The sequence below is a fragment of the Dicentrarchus labrax genome, unplaced genomic scaffold (genome assembly GCF_905237075.1).
Source record: "Dicentrarchus labrax unplaced genomic scaffold, dlabrax2021, whole genome shotgun sequence".
Taxonomy (NCBI): Eukaryota; Metazoa; Chordata; class Actinopteri; family Moronidae; genus Dicentrarchus; species Dicentrarchus labrax.
The window spans coordinates 12,303,676-12,317,394 of record NW_026136718.1 but is presented as its reverse complement, the minus strand read 5'-3'; the positions used below and the strand labels follow the sequence as shown (position 1 = coordinate 12,317,394).

Genomic DNA, 13,719 nt, shown 5'->3' with positions numbered 1-13,719 from the left:
TTTGTAATGTGCTACCAGAATAAGATTCACATTTTCCAACTTTTTGGTATCAAATTTTGGGAATATTTCATAATTTCGACCAGATTTTTAGATGGAATCCTCCTTTATTTGAAACTACCCTCTTTGGGTTGAGGACCACACACACACACACACACACACACACCACACACACACACACACACACACCTACACATACACACGTAGAAAGAGAGAAAGAGTGAATCACACAAGTAAAGATTCTTTAACCCCCTCAAAATCCTACCACCTACCCAAACACACATGCATTATGAACACACACACACACACACCCCTTTATTCATACACACAGTCAGTGTTAGTTCATACTACACACCAGCCCACATAAAGTAAACACGGTACCACATCATACCTGCTGGAAAAACAACAACAAGCTGAAACGGGCTTCATGGTCCACATACAAGCTCAATTCCAGCATGCTTCACTTTGGGAGACTTAGCTGAGAGAGCAATAGTCGGATAACCTTAAAATACTTAAATACTGATATTAGAGGCAACTAGCAAGAAGATCAAGGGTCAGAGCTATAGTATACAGTGGTCATATAAAAAAGATCTGCAGAAGTTAAAGGAAAATTACAGAACGCGTTTTAGAGCATGTAAAGAGTATGGGAGACAGGGAAAAGAGAAGATAAAGTGGTGATTATATTTTTCCTGCTTCTTTGATGGACTGACAGGCCAGTGTTGACATGTTGTAAAAGCAGTTTCCTGGTTGCTGCTTTCGTGCAGAGAGTGTGCAGTTTTTTTTGGATGGAATTCCAAGGTCAGGAATACCCGGCTGTGCAGATAATTAATCAAATTAGAATTGGATATTATTTTTATGAATAGCTTGTATCTGCTTTATACCATTCAAGTTCCACTTATTGTGATGTTATTGTTAATTCGTGACACTTTTATCAGGTAAATTAGAAACTTGCTAGCTATTTTTTAATGGCAACAGACACAGGAAAAATTTGCTTGAGCAATGCCTTAGCAAATAATAATGAGTCCTGATGAGTGCTTTCTCCTGGTTAGACCTGCCGGTCAAAGCGTTTCAGTGAGATGTTGTCTGCTTAATCTCCACATGTAATATTGTGTGGTTTTTAAAGCATGCAATCCAGTTTGGTTCAGATATTTATAGCACACGTTGTGCACTAAATGGAAAATTGGAGAGAAAGTTCTCTCTGAAGCATGGATTTTTTAGCACTGAGAAGTCGATAATCCAAACTCAAGTGCAGTGGATTTTTTTTTATTTTTGGGGGGGACGGACGGATCAGGCAATGCAGATTGTCAATTAAATTTGTGTTTGGTGAGATATTGACAGCAGCACACTCTTTTTTTATTTTTATTTTTTTTAAAGACCAGGTTTAAGAATTCTCCTCCTAGGTTATGGATCTAGAATACGTTAATACCATCTTCCCTTCGTTTGATTTCCACTGCTGCTGCTTATAATTAATTCCACGTTGCAGGTATGAATCTCTGTAATCCCGGAACTGTGAATTATGGATATAATTTATTGGATCTTTTGGACTCCTGTGCTCATATTTCTCAATAATTAAGTGGAGAGCTGAAAAGATGCTTTCCCTCGTAAATTCTAGAGTCTTTACGTGAATAGAGAATATTGAGAGTAGTAATGTAATTTTGACATGGCGCAAATGTATAAAGTAGTTTATAATGCAGTTAAAACACTAAGTGAAGCAGATGCCTGGAGAATTTATGTTTTGCTTATTTGTTCAAATCAAATCAGAATGTATTACAAATATGTTTCAACATCGATCGACCCTAAAAGTTCTTTAGAAAGACTGACATTTGTTTCATTTGTAAAAAGTGTGTATTCATGTACTGCTTTGTATTCTGCATGTGTGTGTGTGTCCGTAAAGCATCACGACATCAATTGGAGTATAGCTTTCAAAACTTCACTCTGTGTGTGTGTGTGTGTGTGTGTACCCATTAAGTCTGTCCCTTTCCATCTGTCTGGGAGTGTGAATGGGCCAATTATCATTGCATTGCAGGGGTCAAGCGGGTTGACGTCTTAATTGGTTCTCTCCGTAGGGCTTCTTCAAGCGCACCGTCCAGAACAACAAACGCTACACATGTATAGAGAACCAGAGCTGCCAGATTGACAAGACCCAGAGGAAGCGCTGCCCGTACTGCCGCTTCCAAAAGTGCCTCACCGTCGGCATGAAGCTTGAAGGTACAGCAACATGTTTACATTTTTACAGTTCAGGTGTTTGGCTCATGGCAGAATGTGATGATCACAAGTTTTGCTGGTGTTTTGCTTCTGTGATTCAATGTGTTTCTACCTTAAACATGAGGTTAAGTTGAGAAATAACATAGGGAGAGGTGTTTTAAAGTGCAACAGCAGCTAGTGGATAATGTGTAGCTGTCAAAAGTTTTGTTTCTTCAAAATACATTAACAGGACACAGTTGTTGCATAAAGGTGGATGGGTTTTCATGTCCAAACAACCAGTGATTATAACGCACTGGCCACTGGGATTTCATTGTCCTGCTCAAGGGCTCTCACATAGAGCAGACGGCTGTTATTAATACTGACCAATGTGACTGTCCAGTAACCAGTGATAGAGGAAGTATAACTTTGCTTGAGTGAACAATATAAAAACACTCCATCAAGTCCTGTACTGAAAATGTCACTCAAGAAAAATAAAATATTATTAGAAAAATGTACTTAAAGTATCAAAAGTAAAGGTATTCATAATGCAGAATGCCCTCTGTGAGTAACATACCATTACATATTATATTATTACTGATGCATTAATGTGTAAGAACCACTTTACTGTTGTGGATCTAACTATTTTATATACTCTTGGGTAGTTTAATCTATAACAGTGTATTATATTTTATAAACTAATCAAATGTTTTATATGTAAAATCTGTCAAATGAATGTAATGGAGTAAAAATAAAATCATATTTCTCGCTGAACTTTGGTAGAGTAGAAGAATCAAGTAAACTAAAATGGGACCATACCTCAAATATGTACCTAAGTACTGCATTTCTTGAGTAAATGTAGTTACATTCCACCACTACCACATGGCCGCCAAATGCACTAGATAGCCTCCAGGCTCAATTTCACCAGAAGTCTATTAAAATTCTATTTTAATCTGGGAGAATATTTATCTTTTTTATGGTGCACATACAGTACTGTTTTTTCTGTATGATTTCATGAATAGTTTACCACAGATTTAGGCTATTCTGGGGTTTCACAACAGTTACAGTTTACAACAGTAAAATGTGATCTAGAACGTACAGTACACATCTGCAGGAGTGGAAAAGCAGGTCGGTCCAGGCAGTATTATTGCATTCTGCGTGCTGCATCATATATTTTTCAAGATATGATGCCTGTTTGCAATTACTGTTACTGAAAGTTGGGGAGGGAAAAATTATAACATGGAGCAGCTAAAATTGGAGGTTGACTGCTTCTGGACTGCACAGAGGTGTTTTAAAAACTCCTACCAAAGTTCTAGTGAAATGACACAGCTAGTCATTTTCCATTTATTCACAATTGAACACAGTTAATCATAGCACATTAACTTTTTTGGAAACTGTATTCTTCCAAGAGCAATTTGCATGTGAATAGCTTCCTTCCAAATTGAGATGTCCACCATTCAAAAAAAGGCTAATACCTGCTCTGACATAATGATTGCCTGTATGAAAGGAGAAGATTATATTTATTTAAACATTTAACAATGAACATCTTAGTAATATCTGTTCTTGAAAATGTATACCTAGAACTTTGTGAAGTGAAACCTTCCATTTGTACCACAGTGTTGAAATTCAGCATTGCTTATTAGTATTTTAGATGGGGTCAGGGGGAGTTGGGGGTATCTGGTAGCTGCTTTGCACTTAAACTTGCCAGACAGAGTAATAGATAAAATATTAAACTTGGCGGAAGGTCGAGAATGGTAATGATGATACTTTTGGCCAGCCATTCCGAGGCCTCTTTGTTTAATTTGAACGTGGCTCAGAAGCTTGTTCAAACATGACTATACAGAAGTGACAGGACGGCAGGGCAAGAAACATTCTTCCCTCTTTCAAAGATAATATTTAAAATCAACTATTTTTCCACATATGAGTTGACTAGTTGTATTCTGAAATCGCTAATTTTGGAGTGAATGAAGCAACCTGAAGGTCATTATTATTTTGTTTTACTTTGTGCATACTTTTAGTAAGAGTATGTGCTGCTATTCATACAGTCTAATATTAAAACAAAATTCACACATTTGTAATTTAAACCAAATTAAAAATCCCTAGGCTCCTTAAATGACATACAATTGAGAAAAGTTCATGTGCTAAAGAAATAAGACCCTGGGAGGGTGGAAAGTAGAGCAAAGACAGCCTAACTAAAATTTTTCCGGAGGCTTCTTCTCCTTTTACCTGCCATGTGCGGTGTAATTAATTGCTGTTAATTGTGAATGGCCGCTGGGCAGAATGTCCCGGCCTGTCATTTTCCAGCTGACACGGGTGGGGAGTGGGTAGCGTTTGATTTGTTTTGCTGGCAGTAGCTTTCAGCTCGGGGGGCAAGATGGGCCCTGCAGCACTGCGGCCAGAAGCTCCAGTGGGCAACTCCTGCCACAACCAGTAAAGACGTCCCATACAGAAAGGCTGACATCCCTCAGCACACACACACTATACACACACATACAGCTCTCCCTGGTAAACACATACATATATTCATGAGAAGCCCAAAAAAGGTGTTCAGAAGGCCACAGGCAAGAGGGAGAAGCTGTCATTTGATCTAAAAAAAAATGTGTGTACAATACCGGTGAAAGCTGACAGGAGGTTTGGGGTCATGTGCTGTGTTATTGCAGTCTTTTCATTCCATTACACAGCAGCTTGCAACAACATGTGAATTCAGGATACTGAGTGGGAACCAAATGTGGACAAAAATGTGAGGGAAACTTAAAAGTTGATTCAAACTGGACTTTTGTCTGTATTTTTCAACTGTTTACTTTTGCCTTTCTGGTGTTGCTCAGTGTCTTGCCTGTTTGTTGATGAGTCTGCCAACCACTGGGACGGTCTGTACAGTTTGCTGAGAGAGAAGCAGTAAAGAAGTCTGTCTTTGTAGTTTGTGTTTGATAATGTTTCAAAGTTGTGGGAAGGCAGTGAAAAAAGGTAAGACAGCAGACTGGCACATATCAGAGAAGACATAAACAGTGTTGTGACATGTCTATCACCCCATCCTAACACTCAGAGATCCGTCGTATTATCTGGAGCTGATAACAAAACAAAAAGTAGTTGAACCTTGGTGACGTCTGTCTTTACACAACGGAGGATAACGCTGCAGAGGCATATCATATTCTCCTCTGTGTGCTTGCGCGACAGATTAAATAACTTACCTCTGACCTAGTTTGTAACATTCAAAGTTATGTTTTTCAAAATTAAAGAAACTCTTCCCTGTTTGCTACGTCGACTATGAGAACGAAAAGCAGCCTGGTAGCTGTAGAGAATGTTTAGTCCCAAAATGAACACTTAATTTAATCTGCATATGACATCTTTAACTTAAAATTACTCCAACCGTATGCCATCAGTTGCCAGAATAATTTTACAAAACCTGTTTTTTATCTTGAAATTATAAAACATTATAATATATATATCTATATATACAGATATATATATATTATATTTTTAATTACCTTTATCAATATTAATATTAGTATTTCTAAAAAAAACCTGTTAATCTATCTTTTCCAGTCACTGTCAGGCGGGCGAGTCATTGTGTCAAACAGACACACTCTCTCTCTTTCATATGCACAATGATCACGAAGCCTGGCAGCCGCATTTCACCACACAAACACACGTGCTACCATGCTGTAAAAATCCCTGGCTTCTTGGTGTTCACTGTAGCGGCTCAGCCAGCGTTGACTCATTGAGAAAAAGAAAAAAAAAAAGCCACATCCACTAAGGTTTGACCTATTAGCGCGTCATTCACTAAAGCTGATGAAGCGTGCCGCATCTGAACAGCTCCCACTGGTATGATTTTCTTTTTATGCTCACTAGAAGTTGCCTTGCATCATATGCTTCACTGAGCTGCCTAATATCTCCTTCACTTATGCATCATCTTAAAGATAGAGTGTAACAGTGATATTTGCGATAGTGCGAGTTTGACACTCTGTTTCTACTGTCTGCTATTTAATGAAGCAGAAATTACACAATGTTTTAAAATAACCATTGAAAATTAAAGCTTATGGCAGTGACTGCATTTAAAATGGTGATGATGAATAACATTTTAACAAAAACCAGGAACAGCATGCAACATTTGTCCTTTCATAAAATTCAGATTAATTCATATTTGTTGTCTGGTTACAGTTTTGAGTTACTGAATGCCAGATAATATTTTTTGTGTTTAATGCCAGCTTTATTTAAAACTGACCAGCCAGCACTCTCTTGTTTTAAACCAGATGTGAGAATACACTGATTTAAAGTGGCCTTTTTTGGAAATCTAACTGATTTTTCTTTTCATTAACTTTTATTGGACTTACTCACAACATTACTGAACAGCCTCACAAAGCCTCAGGTATCAGTTTTTCCAGCATTTTTTTATTTTTAACCCTTTTGATCATGCAGTTAATCCATCATCAAATCTAAATACAATAATTACTATGAATGAAAAACCTCTACAGAGCCATTCAGCACAAATTAGCGACACCGTCTGAGTGTTTATATATTCCTCTCTGTATCTCTCTCCCTCTCCCTCCACTTTTTATTTCCTCCCTGTCTCCATCTTTCTCGTTCTGATTTGTCTTCCATCAGCCTCCCAGTACCTGCAGTGGAAGCCAGGGAGCTGTCCCATTACTTATGCATAGGTATCATAGGTATTCATGTGTGTGCATGGGATAGGGCGCATCCGGAGCAGGGGCCGGGGCCCCGACATGACAAACAGGGTGTCAGCAAGGCTCCGCGGGACCCATTAATATGCCGGCGGTCGACAGGGATCCTCACCTACGCGCGCTTAATATTCCTGTATATTAAACAACCATAAATCAGAGGATATAAGCTCTGAGGGCTGTGTGTGTGTAATGTGTTTGAGTGTGTTAGGGGCTATGTGTGTATAGAAACTATGTGTGAAGGATGGTGTGTGTGTTCTTTTTGTGTTAGCGCATGTTTGAGATGGGTACTGGATGCTTTTGGGAAAGAGGAAGAGGGTTTTGGTATGGTCCGTTTGTGAATTTCTGTGTGTGTGTGTGTGTGTGTGTGTGTGTGTGTGTGTGTGTGTGTGTGTGTGTGTGTTTTTGTGTGGAAGTGCTTCTCAGACAGTAAGTCAGGGGAATTCAGAGTGGAAGACAGCGTCAGCCTTTTAGCCTTTCGGCCTGGCTTTAGCCCCAAAGCCTCATTGCTAACCCACAATATCCCTCAACTCAGATCCTTTTCACACTAATATAAGTTTATTCTCATATATTCAGTCTGGGTTTTTCTTCCTTGTGTTGTTTTTTCTTTATATGAATTGTATTGTTGTATCCTCCAATTATTTCAATTTACTTGTCTTTTTCTAAGTGCTCATAGTTGTACTTTCCAATACAACTCCTGTCAGTCAAGCTGTGTGCGTAGCACTGTCATTTTTCTTGCATTTTCTGTTAATGAAGTTTGAATTTATGTAGGTGGCTGTTTTTCTTGTTTGCTTGTTCAGCATTGGCAGCTGTCACTGTCATACTGTTTATGCCAAACAAACCACAAACATCAAACACATAACTTTCTTGGCACCACAGAAAGACCTACCAATGAGTTTAAGTTACAGACACTCTGCAAGGTTTTATGTAAGGGAAATCCAATTACTGCTGTGGGTTAAAAATAATTTTGCATGAAAACATTTACAGATTACTACCTTAAACAGCTGCTTTTTTGGACATAATTTTAACCATCTTAAATTGCAGGGTCATGTGATAACTTTGTCATCATAAGCTCCTTGCTACAGCATCTAACCCATTAAAATTTCTCCTCCCCCCCCACACACACACACATGCACTGTACTCCTTCCCCTCTTTCCCTCCCCTTTCCATATTAATCTGTGTTACATGCATGCAAATTAGAAAGAATCAGTGTGTGTGTGTGTGTGTGTGTGTGTGTGTGTGTGTGTGTGTGTGTGTGTGTGTGTGTGTGTGTGTGTGTGTGTGTGTGTGTAGGTGCGTGTGTGTGTAGTGGTGGTGGTGCTGAGACCTACATCCCCCAATTCTGATATTCATGATGTGATGTGGGTCCCTGGGTCCGAAGCAGGCAAGAAGGCAGTCAGGGCTTAATTTTGTTTTCCCAGTAGGGCCAACTATTAGTTTCTCAGCTCATTAATTACGCTGTTGTGGAGAAATCATTAATAGTTAAAGTCGCCCTACAATAATGTATAATGGATACATTTGACAGCTCCTGACTTCTTCTTCTTTTTTTCCACTGATGTTTGATCAATTTTTCAACGGTCATGATAATCCCTGAGCCTGGGTAAGTGGGCACTGGAGTTGACCTCAAGCATGTTGGGAAATGGTTGTGTTGTGTGTGCGTGTAGTTGAATGTGTGTGTGTAAAATCACTGTGTATAAATTACACCGTTTGAGCCATTGGGAGCTATCTAAGGTGGCGGAGCGTCTGGCTCTCTCTCTGTAAACTGGACCAGTGTGTGTGATGCTTTCCACGTTAGAGTGTGTTTGTGTGTGTGTTTTCTTTAAGAATGTATGAGATAGAGTCAGCATGTGGGTGTGAGTGTGTGTGTGTGTGTCTCCCCTCTCGGCTCCTCTCAGTCAGATCATTGACGGACACTTTTGTGACGGAGGTCATTAAAACCACTCCCAAGGCAGCTCGGAGTGTGTGTGTATGTGTGTGTGTGTGTCTGTGCACCCCTCCTAACCCCCAAACTACGACACCCCCCCCTCTCCGCATCCCTCTTCAAATTTCTTCTTCTGTTCTTTCATTCATCCGTCAGGACATCATGGGCTGCAGTGGACCCAGCCTGACTCGCCATGTTATCTGACTATTCACAGTGTATGATCAGGGCAAATGTATGTGCATTTATTTACATATACAATTAAATATGTGTGTTTCTTTTAAACATGGAGGCAAGACCCCATTGAATACAATGAAAAAAAGTCTATAATATTCTACAGTATTGGTATTAGTGAGCGAGTTTCTGTTGCGTAGGCTCCCAGACGTCCATTAGCTTATTGCACACTGGGCTCGGCGAGCCTCGTCAGAGTAAGAGGTAATTAAGTATGAATAATTAACACCAGCGGCCCCCGACTGGGAGACAGCAGAGCAGCTTCCCCCATGGCAGCAGTCGGCCAGATCACACATGGTCCCCGTAGCAGTCCACTTTGTGCCCGCTCGTTCATTAGAAATACCCGCGGCACAGACTCGTTGTGATCCTCACCACAGGATCCTCCACTGAGGGGGGAGGCAGGGGGCATTATGGGTAGGTTTGGGTCATCAGAAAGGAAAAAAAACCCATTTAGTTACTGTATTGTCAGCCTTTTCAGCCTTTGGGGTTTGGTAAAGAAAAGTTTTTGCTAATGGCTCTTAGATATTGCATAATCTAATAGCATTTTAAAACCAACGTGTTTTGGAAAGAGAACTTGAATCTAGTCTATACCAATATCTATATTTTGAGGTGTATATTTCCTGAGTGGTAGACAGAGATAGCCAGCTGTACAACGATCATTTAGCAGAGTGGCTCATTGAAGTTTGTGTCTCTGGTCAATGAGTAACAACACTATCTGTTAGACCTGTGGGGTTTAGGAGTCAACAGGTAAATGTCAAGTGTAATCACCAAAGGAGAACCTTTGCCCTACATACAAGACACAAATGAGGAGTTCACTTTCATAACACTGTGCTTATATGTATATATATGGACAAATCTTATCGCATCACTAAAATATATAAGATTTTGTCTGTAAATGTGTATTTTTTCGAGTTCTGAAAGTCTTTGTTGTATACATAAATTATTTCTCATGGAACATTACAAATCACTGTTTTATTGCTACAGTTCAGTGTGAATTTGCCAAAAGGTGCTTAGTATAGTTCATAATCATGTGTTCTTGCATGAACACTGTCAAGAATTATGCAAGCCAAATATTTACATATTTACATAGTGCAGAGCTAATAGTTTCCTCTTCCTTTCTTCTCCTTTTTCATCCCTCTTTCCATCTGTCTGTCAGCTGTGCGGGCAGACCGCATGCGTGGTGGTCGCAACAAGTTCGGCCCAATGTACAAACGTGACCGGGCCCTCAAGCAGCAAAAGAAAGCACTGATCCGAGCCAATGGCCTAAAGATTGAAGCCATGACCCAGGTGATGCAAGCCGTGCCCACCGACCTCACCATCTCCTCAGCCATCCAGAACATCCACTCGGCCGCATCCAAAGGCCTTCCACTGAGCCATCATGCTGGCCACCACACTGGTCATCACCACCACCACCACCACCATCATCATGCCACTGCCCTGCCCCCCACAGACTACGACCGCAGCCCATTTGTCACTTCACCGGTCAGCATGGCAATGCCACCACACGCCGGCAGCCTGCAGGGCTACCAGGCGGCCTACGGACACTTCCAGGGTACACGCACCATCAAGTCTGAGTACCCAGACCCATACACCAGCTCGCCGGAGTCCATCATGGGCTACGCCTATGTTGATGCCTACCAGTCAGGCTCGCCACCCAGTTTCCCACACCTGATTGTAGAGCTGCTTAAGTGCGAGCCAGACGAACCTCAGGTTCAGGCCAAGATCCTGGCCTACCTGCAGCAGGAGCAGGCCAGCCGAGGCAAACACGAGAAGCTCAACACCTTCGGCCTCATGTGCAAGATGGCTGACCAGACACTCTTCTCCATCGTGGAGTGGGCACGCAGCAGCATCTTCTTCCGTGAACTCAAGGTAGGTTTGCATAATCCATGTGATGAGAGAGATTTTGTGTGAATGTGAGAAAAAATTTTATGTTATTTGTTACAACGTTATATTCATGGTTTTGAAAATCATTCCTATTGGTTAAGATAGCATATTACTGTTTAAGCTTTAATTCTATTTGCAGTTACACTGCAGGCCTTTAATAAATTACCCTGCATTTTGTTTCAATGATAAATCTTTCACCATGCTCTCATCCTTAATTGACAGTATTTACACAGTTCATGAGCATAATCTGCTCAATCCTTTATCTTCAACAGGCCTTTAATCTTCCACTTTTATGCACTGGCTCACTAATGCAGAGTACACAGGGCTGTGGGAGGGCGAGGGGGGTCTGCTCGTAGCTGCCACCACTGTCTGTCCCACTGCCTGATCAAAATTCAGCAGCCAGCTGTATTTACCCTGTGTGTGACACATTTTGGCTACGGGTTGTAAAAACTTTGGGCTTCAGGCATTTTTCATACTAACAGGGTCGTAGTCTGTGGGTTTTATGTGAACTGAAAACTGAATACCGCCCATCTCCCCTTGAAGTATTCCTCAGATCTAAGTGGGCACACACTGTGTGATGATACGTGATACTAACCATTAGCATATTGGTCAAACAAAATTCAGAGAGCTGACCAAATCACACAGATGGTACATAGCAACAAATACTCACTTTTTAATTTTAGTTTAATTTGGGCTGTTTTGTTATTTTTAAGATTTTTGGGGGCTTTTATTTGCGAGAGAGGGGCTGACATGACTCAGCCTTGGTTCATGGGGTGCTAGCTCTACCAGGTGAGCTATCCAGGCACCCCAATTAAGATTTGTTATTTAAGTTAAGTCGTTATTTGTGGACATTCTTCTAAAGCATTTAAACTATGTGTATGTAATCTGCCAAGTCTATTAAAACAACACAGTTCAAGCCCAGTAAACACTGTGTCCTCCGTGAGTGACCAACTGACCAATAGGAACCGTCCAACAACGTCTCACTGTAAAAATGTGATAATTCCCGCTTATTCATCACAGAGCCCAAGGGAGAGTTTCTGGTGTGTGTTTTTGCGCTCCCAGCTTTATTTGCTCTGAATGAAGGTTAATGTTCGGAGCGACATGAAAGGCATTTGATTAGACTGTGCTTCACCTGTTTTTCTTCCCGTTGTCAGACTCCTTTGTCTGTTTGTTTCACATCGCATCGCCAAAGGCTCAGCTGCATATTCATGGGCCTGTTGCAAAATTCCCTCCAAATATTTAATATTATTTTGTTTTCAAAGGGGAAAATAACACACGAAATAAATGTAATATTAAAAACAGAGCCAATTACAACGCAGACAAGAGTCCTTGAAAAACACATGTTGACATTTAGCATGCGTCGTGTCCCCGCTATTGACATTTTCGAGGTCTGTATTTGCATTCAACTGGGGTTCACACTACTTCACTCACACACACACACACAAACATACACACACACACACAGGCTTATTGTAGGGTGTGGCCACAGCTAATAATTGTGTGTGTTTTGCCCATTAACTTTGAATGATCATTTTTGCTCCACTGCGAAGGCTCTATATTTCTCACACCCTCATCCTAATTCAATTATCTCACCCACTTGTGTTTGTCACTCGCTGATTAGCTGCTGAATGAAATGTCATTATGTTTTCCTAATGACTACCCATATTACTGCAGCTTAATAGTAATTGAGCTGGGTGCCTGTTACAAAGGTAGAAAATGACCTGTGAATGCAGGAGAAAGCCCCCCCCCCTACCTCCCCTCCCAAAAAAAGCCTCTCCGGGTCCTGTTGCACAAGCTCCATTGGTTTTGGGGAGGTGGGGCGTATTTCACTTAAATGAGGGAGATAATTGAGCTAAACCCCCCTTGCCCTGTTTTTAAAGAGCCATCTAAAACACAAGAGGGATTGAAAAAGAATGCGCTAGCTGTGGCTGTGACAGTTTTTCCCACACAATCCTCTCCTCCTTGCTTTATTCTCATTAGTAACTACTGGGAGGACTGCTGATGAAGGCTTAGTGTTGGTGTAAGTGAGGGGAACAAGCAAATCATGAGCTAGCCAAAATGAATATGAATATACTTTGGTTTTAAAATATCTCCCTCAAATTGTCTGCTTGTCTATTAATCATAATTGGAGAGTACTGTTCTGGAGTAGTGTACTGTGCAGTGTGTGTGTGTGGTTATTCTGTTCTGGTGCAGGCTTTTATGTGTTTGCTACTGCAGCTCAACATCACATTACCCTGAAAAAAAACGACCTTTGCCCTGTCCACTTTATCTCCCTGTGAATATGCCTGCTTTTGTGTATGTGTGTTTGTGTGATTATACATAGGAACACATGCATGCTGATGGTTGCTTAAGCATGACAAACATTGCCAAAGATTGGGGGCGAATTTCCATAGATTCTAAAAATGTACACACTTGTCTTTCTGTATGGTGCTTCGGGTAAGGCTACCCACTACAAAAGGTGTGTTTCCCATTGTTTTAACTTATGATCGCATGTTTTGTATCCACCTGACCTTTGACATCTCCTGTTAATACAGATCTGACTGTTAGATGTGAGGTCAAGCCTGGGACCAGAGAGACAGGAAGCAGAGTAGAATTAAAAGTTTGTCACAGGAGTAGTGTGGCATTGTAGGAAGCTATATATACACTTCCATCTCACTCACACACACACACACACACATATCCACATTAAGACACAGACGCCGCTCACACATAACGCACAGCCTCTCTCACTATTATTAGCTCTGTAAGAACAAAAGAATTTCTCTGGTAATAGAGCCAAGCTGAGAGGGTGTGTGCGAGGCGTCTGCCAAAAAAAGTGTTTAAAGATTTAGT

The 13,719-nt window shown here is 40.8% G+C and overlaps 1 protein-coding gene across 1 annotated transcript in view; it reads left to right on the top strand.

Annotated features, from left to right (window-relative positions):
- nr5a2 (nuclear receptor subfamily 5, group A, member 2) overlaps nucleotides 1-13,719 on the top strand; it is a 68,822-nt gene that overhangs the window by 5,598 nt on the left and 49,505 nt on the right. The window contains exons 3-4 of the mRNA XM_051375932.1: nucleotides 2,064-2,205; nucleotides 10,160-10,872. Of these exons, the coding sequence (XP_051231892.1) occupies nucleotides 2,064-2,205; nucleotides 10,160-10,872 (855 nt within the window). The remainder of the gene's footprint in view (nucleotides 1-2,063; nucleotides 2,206-10,159; nucleotides 10,873-13,719) is intronic.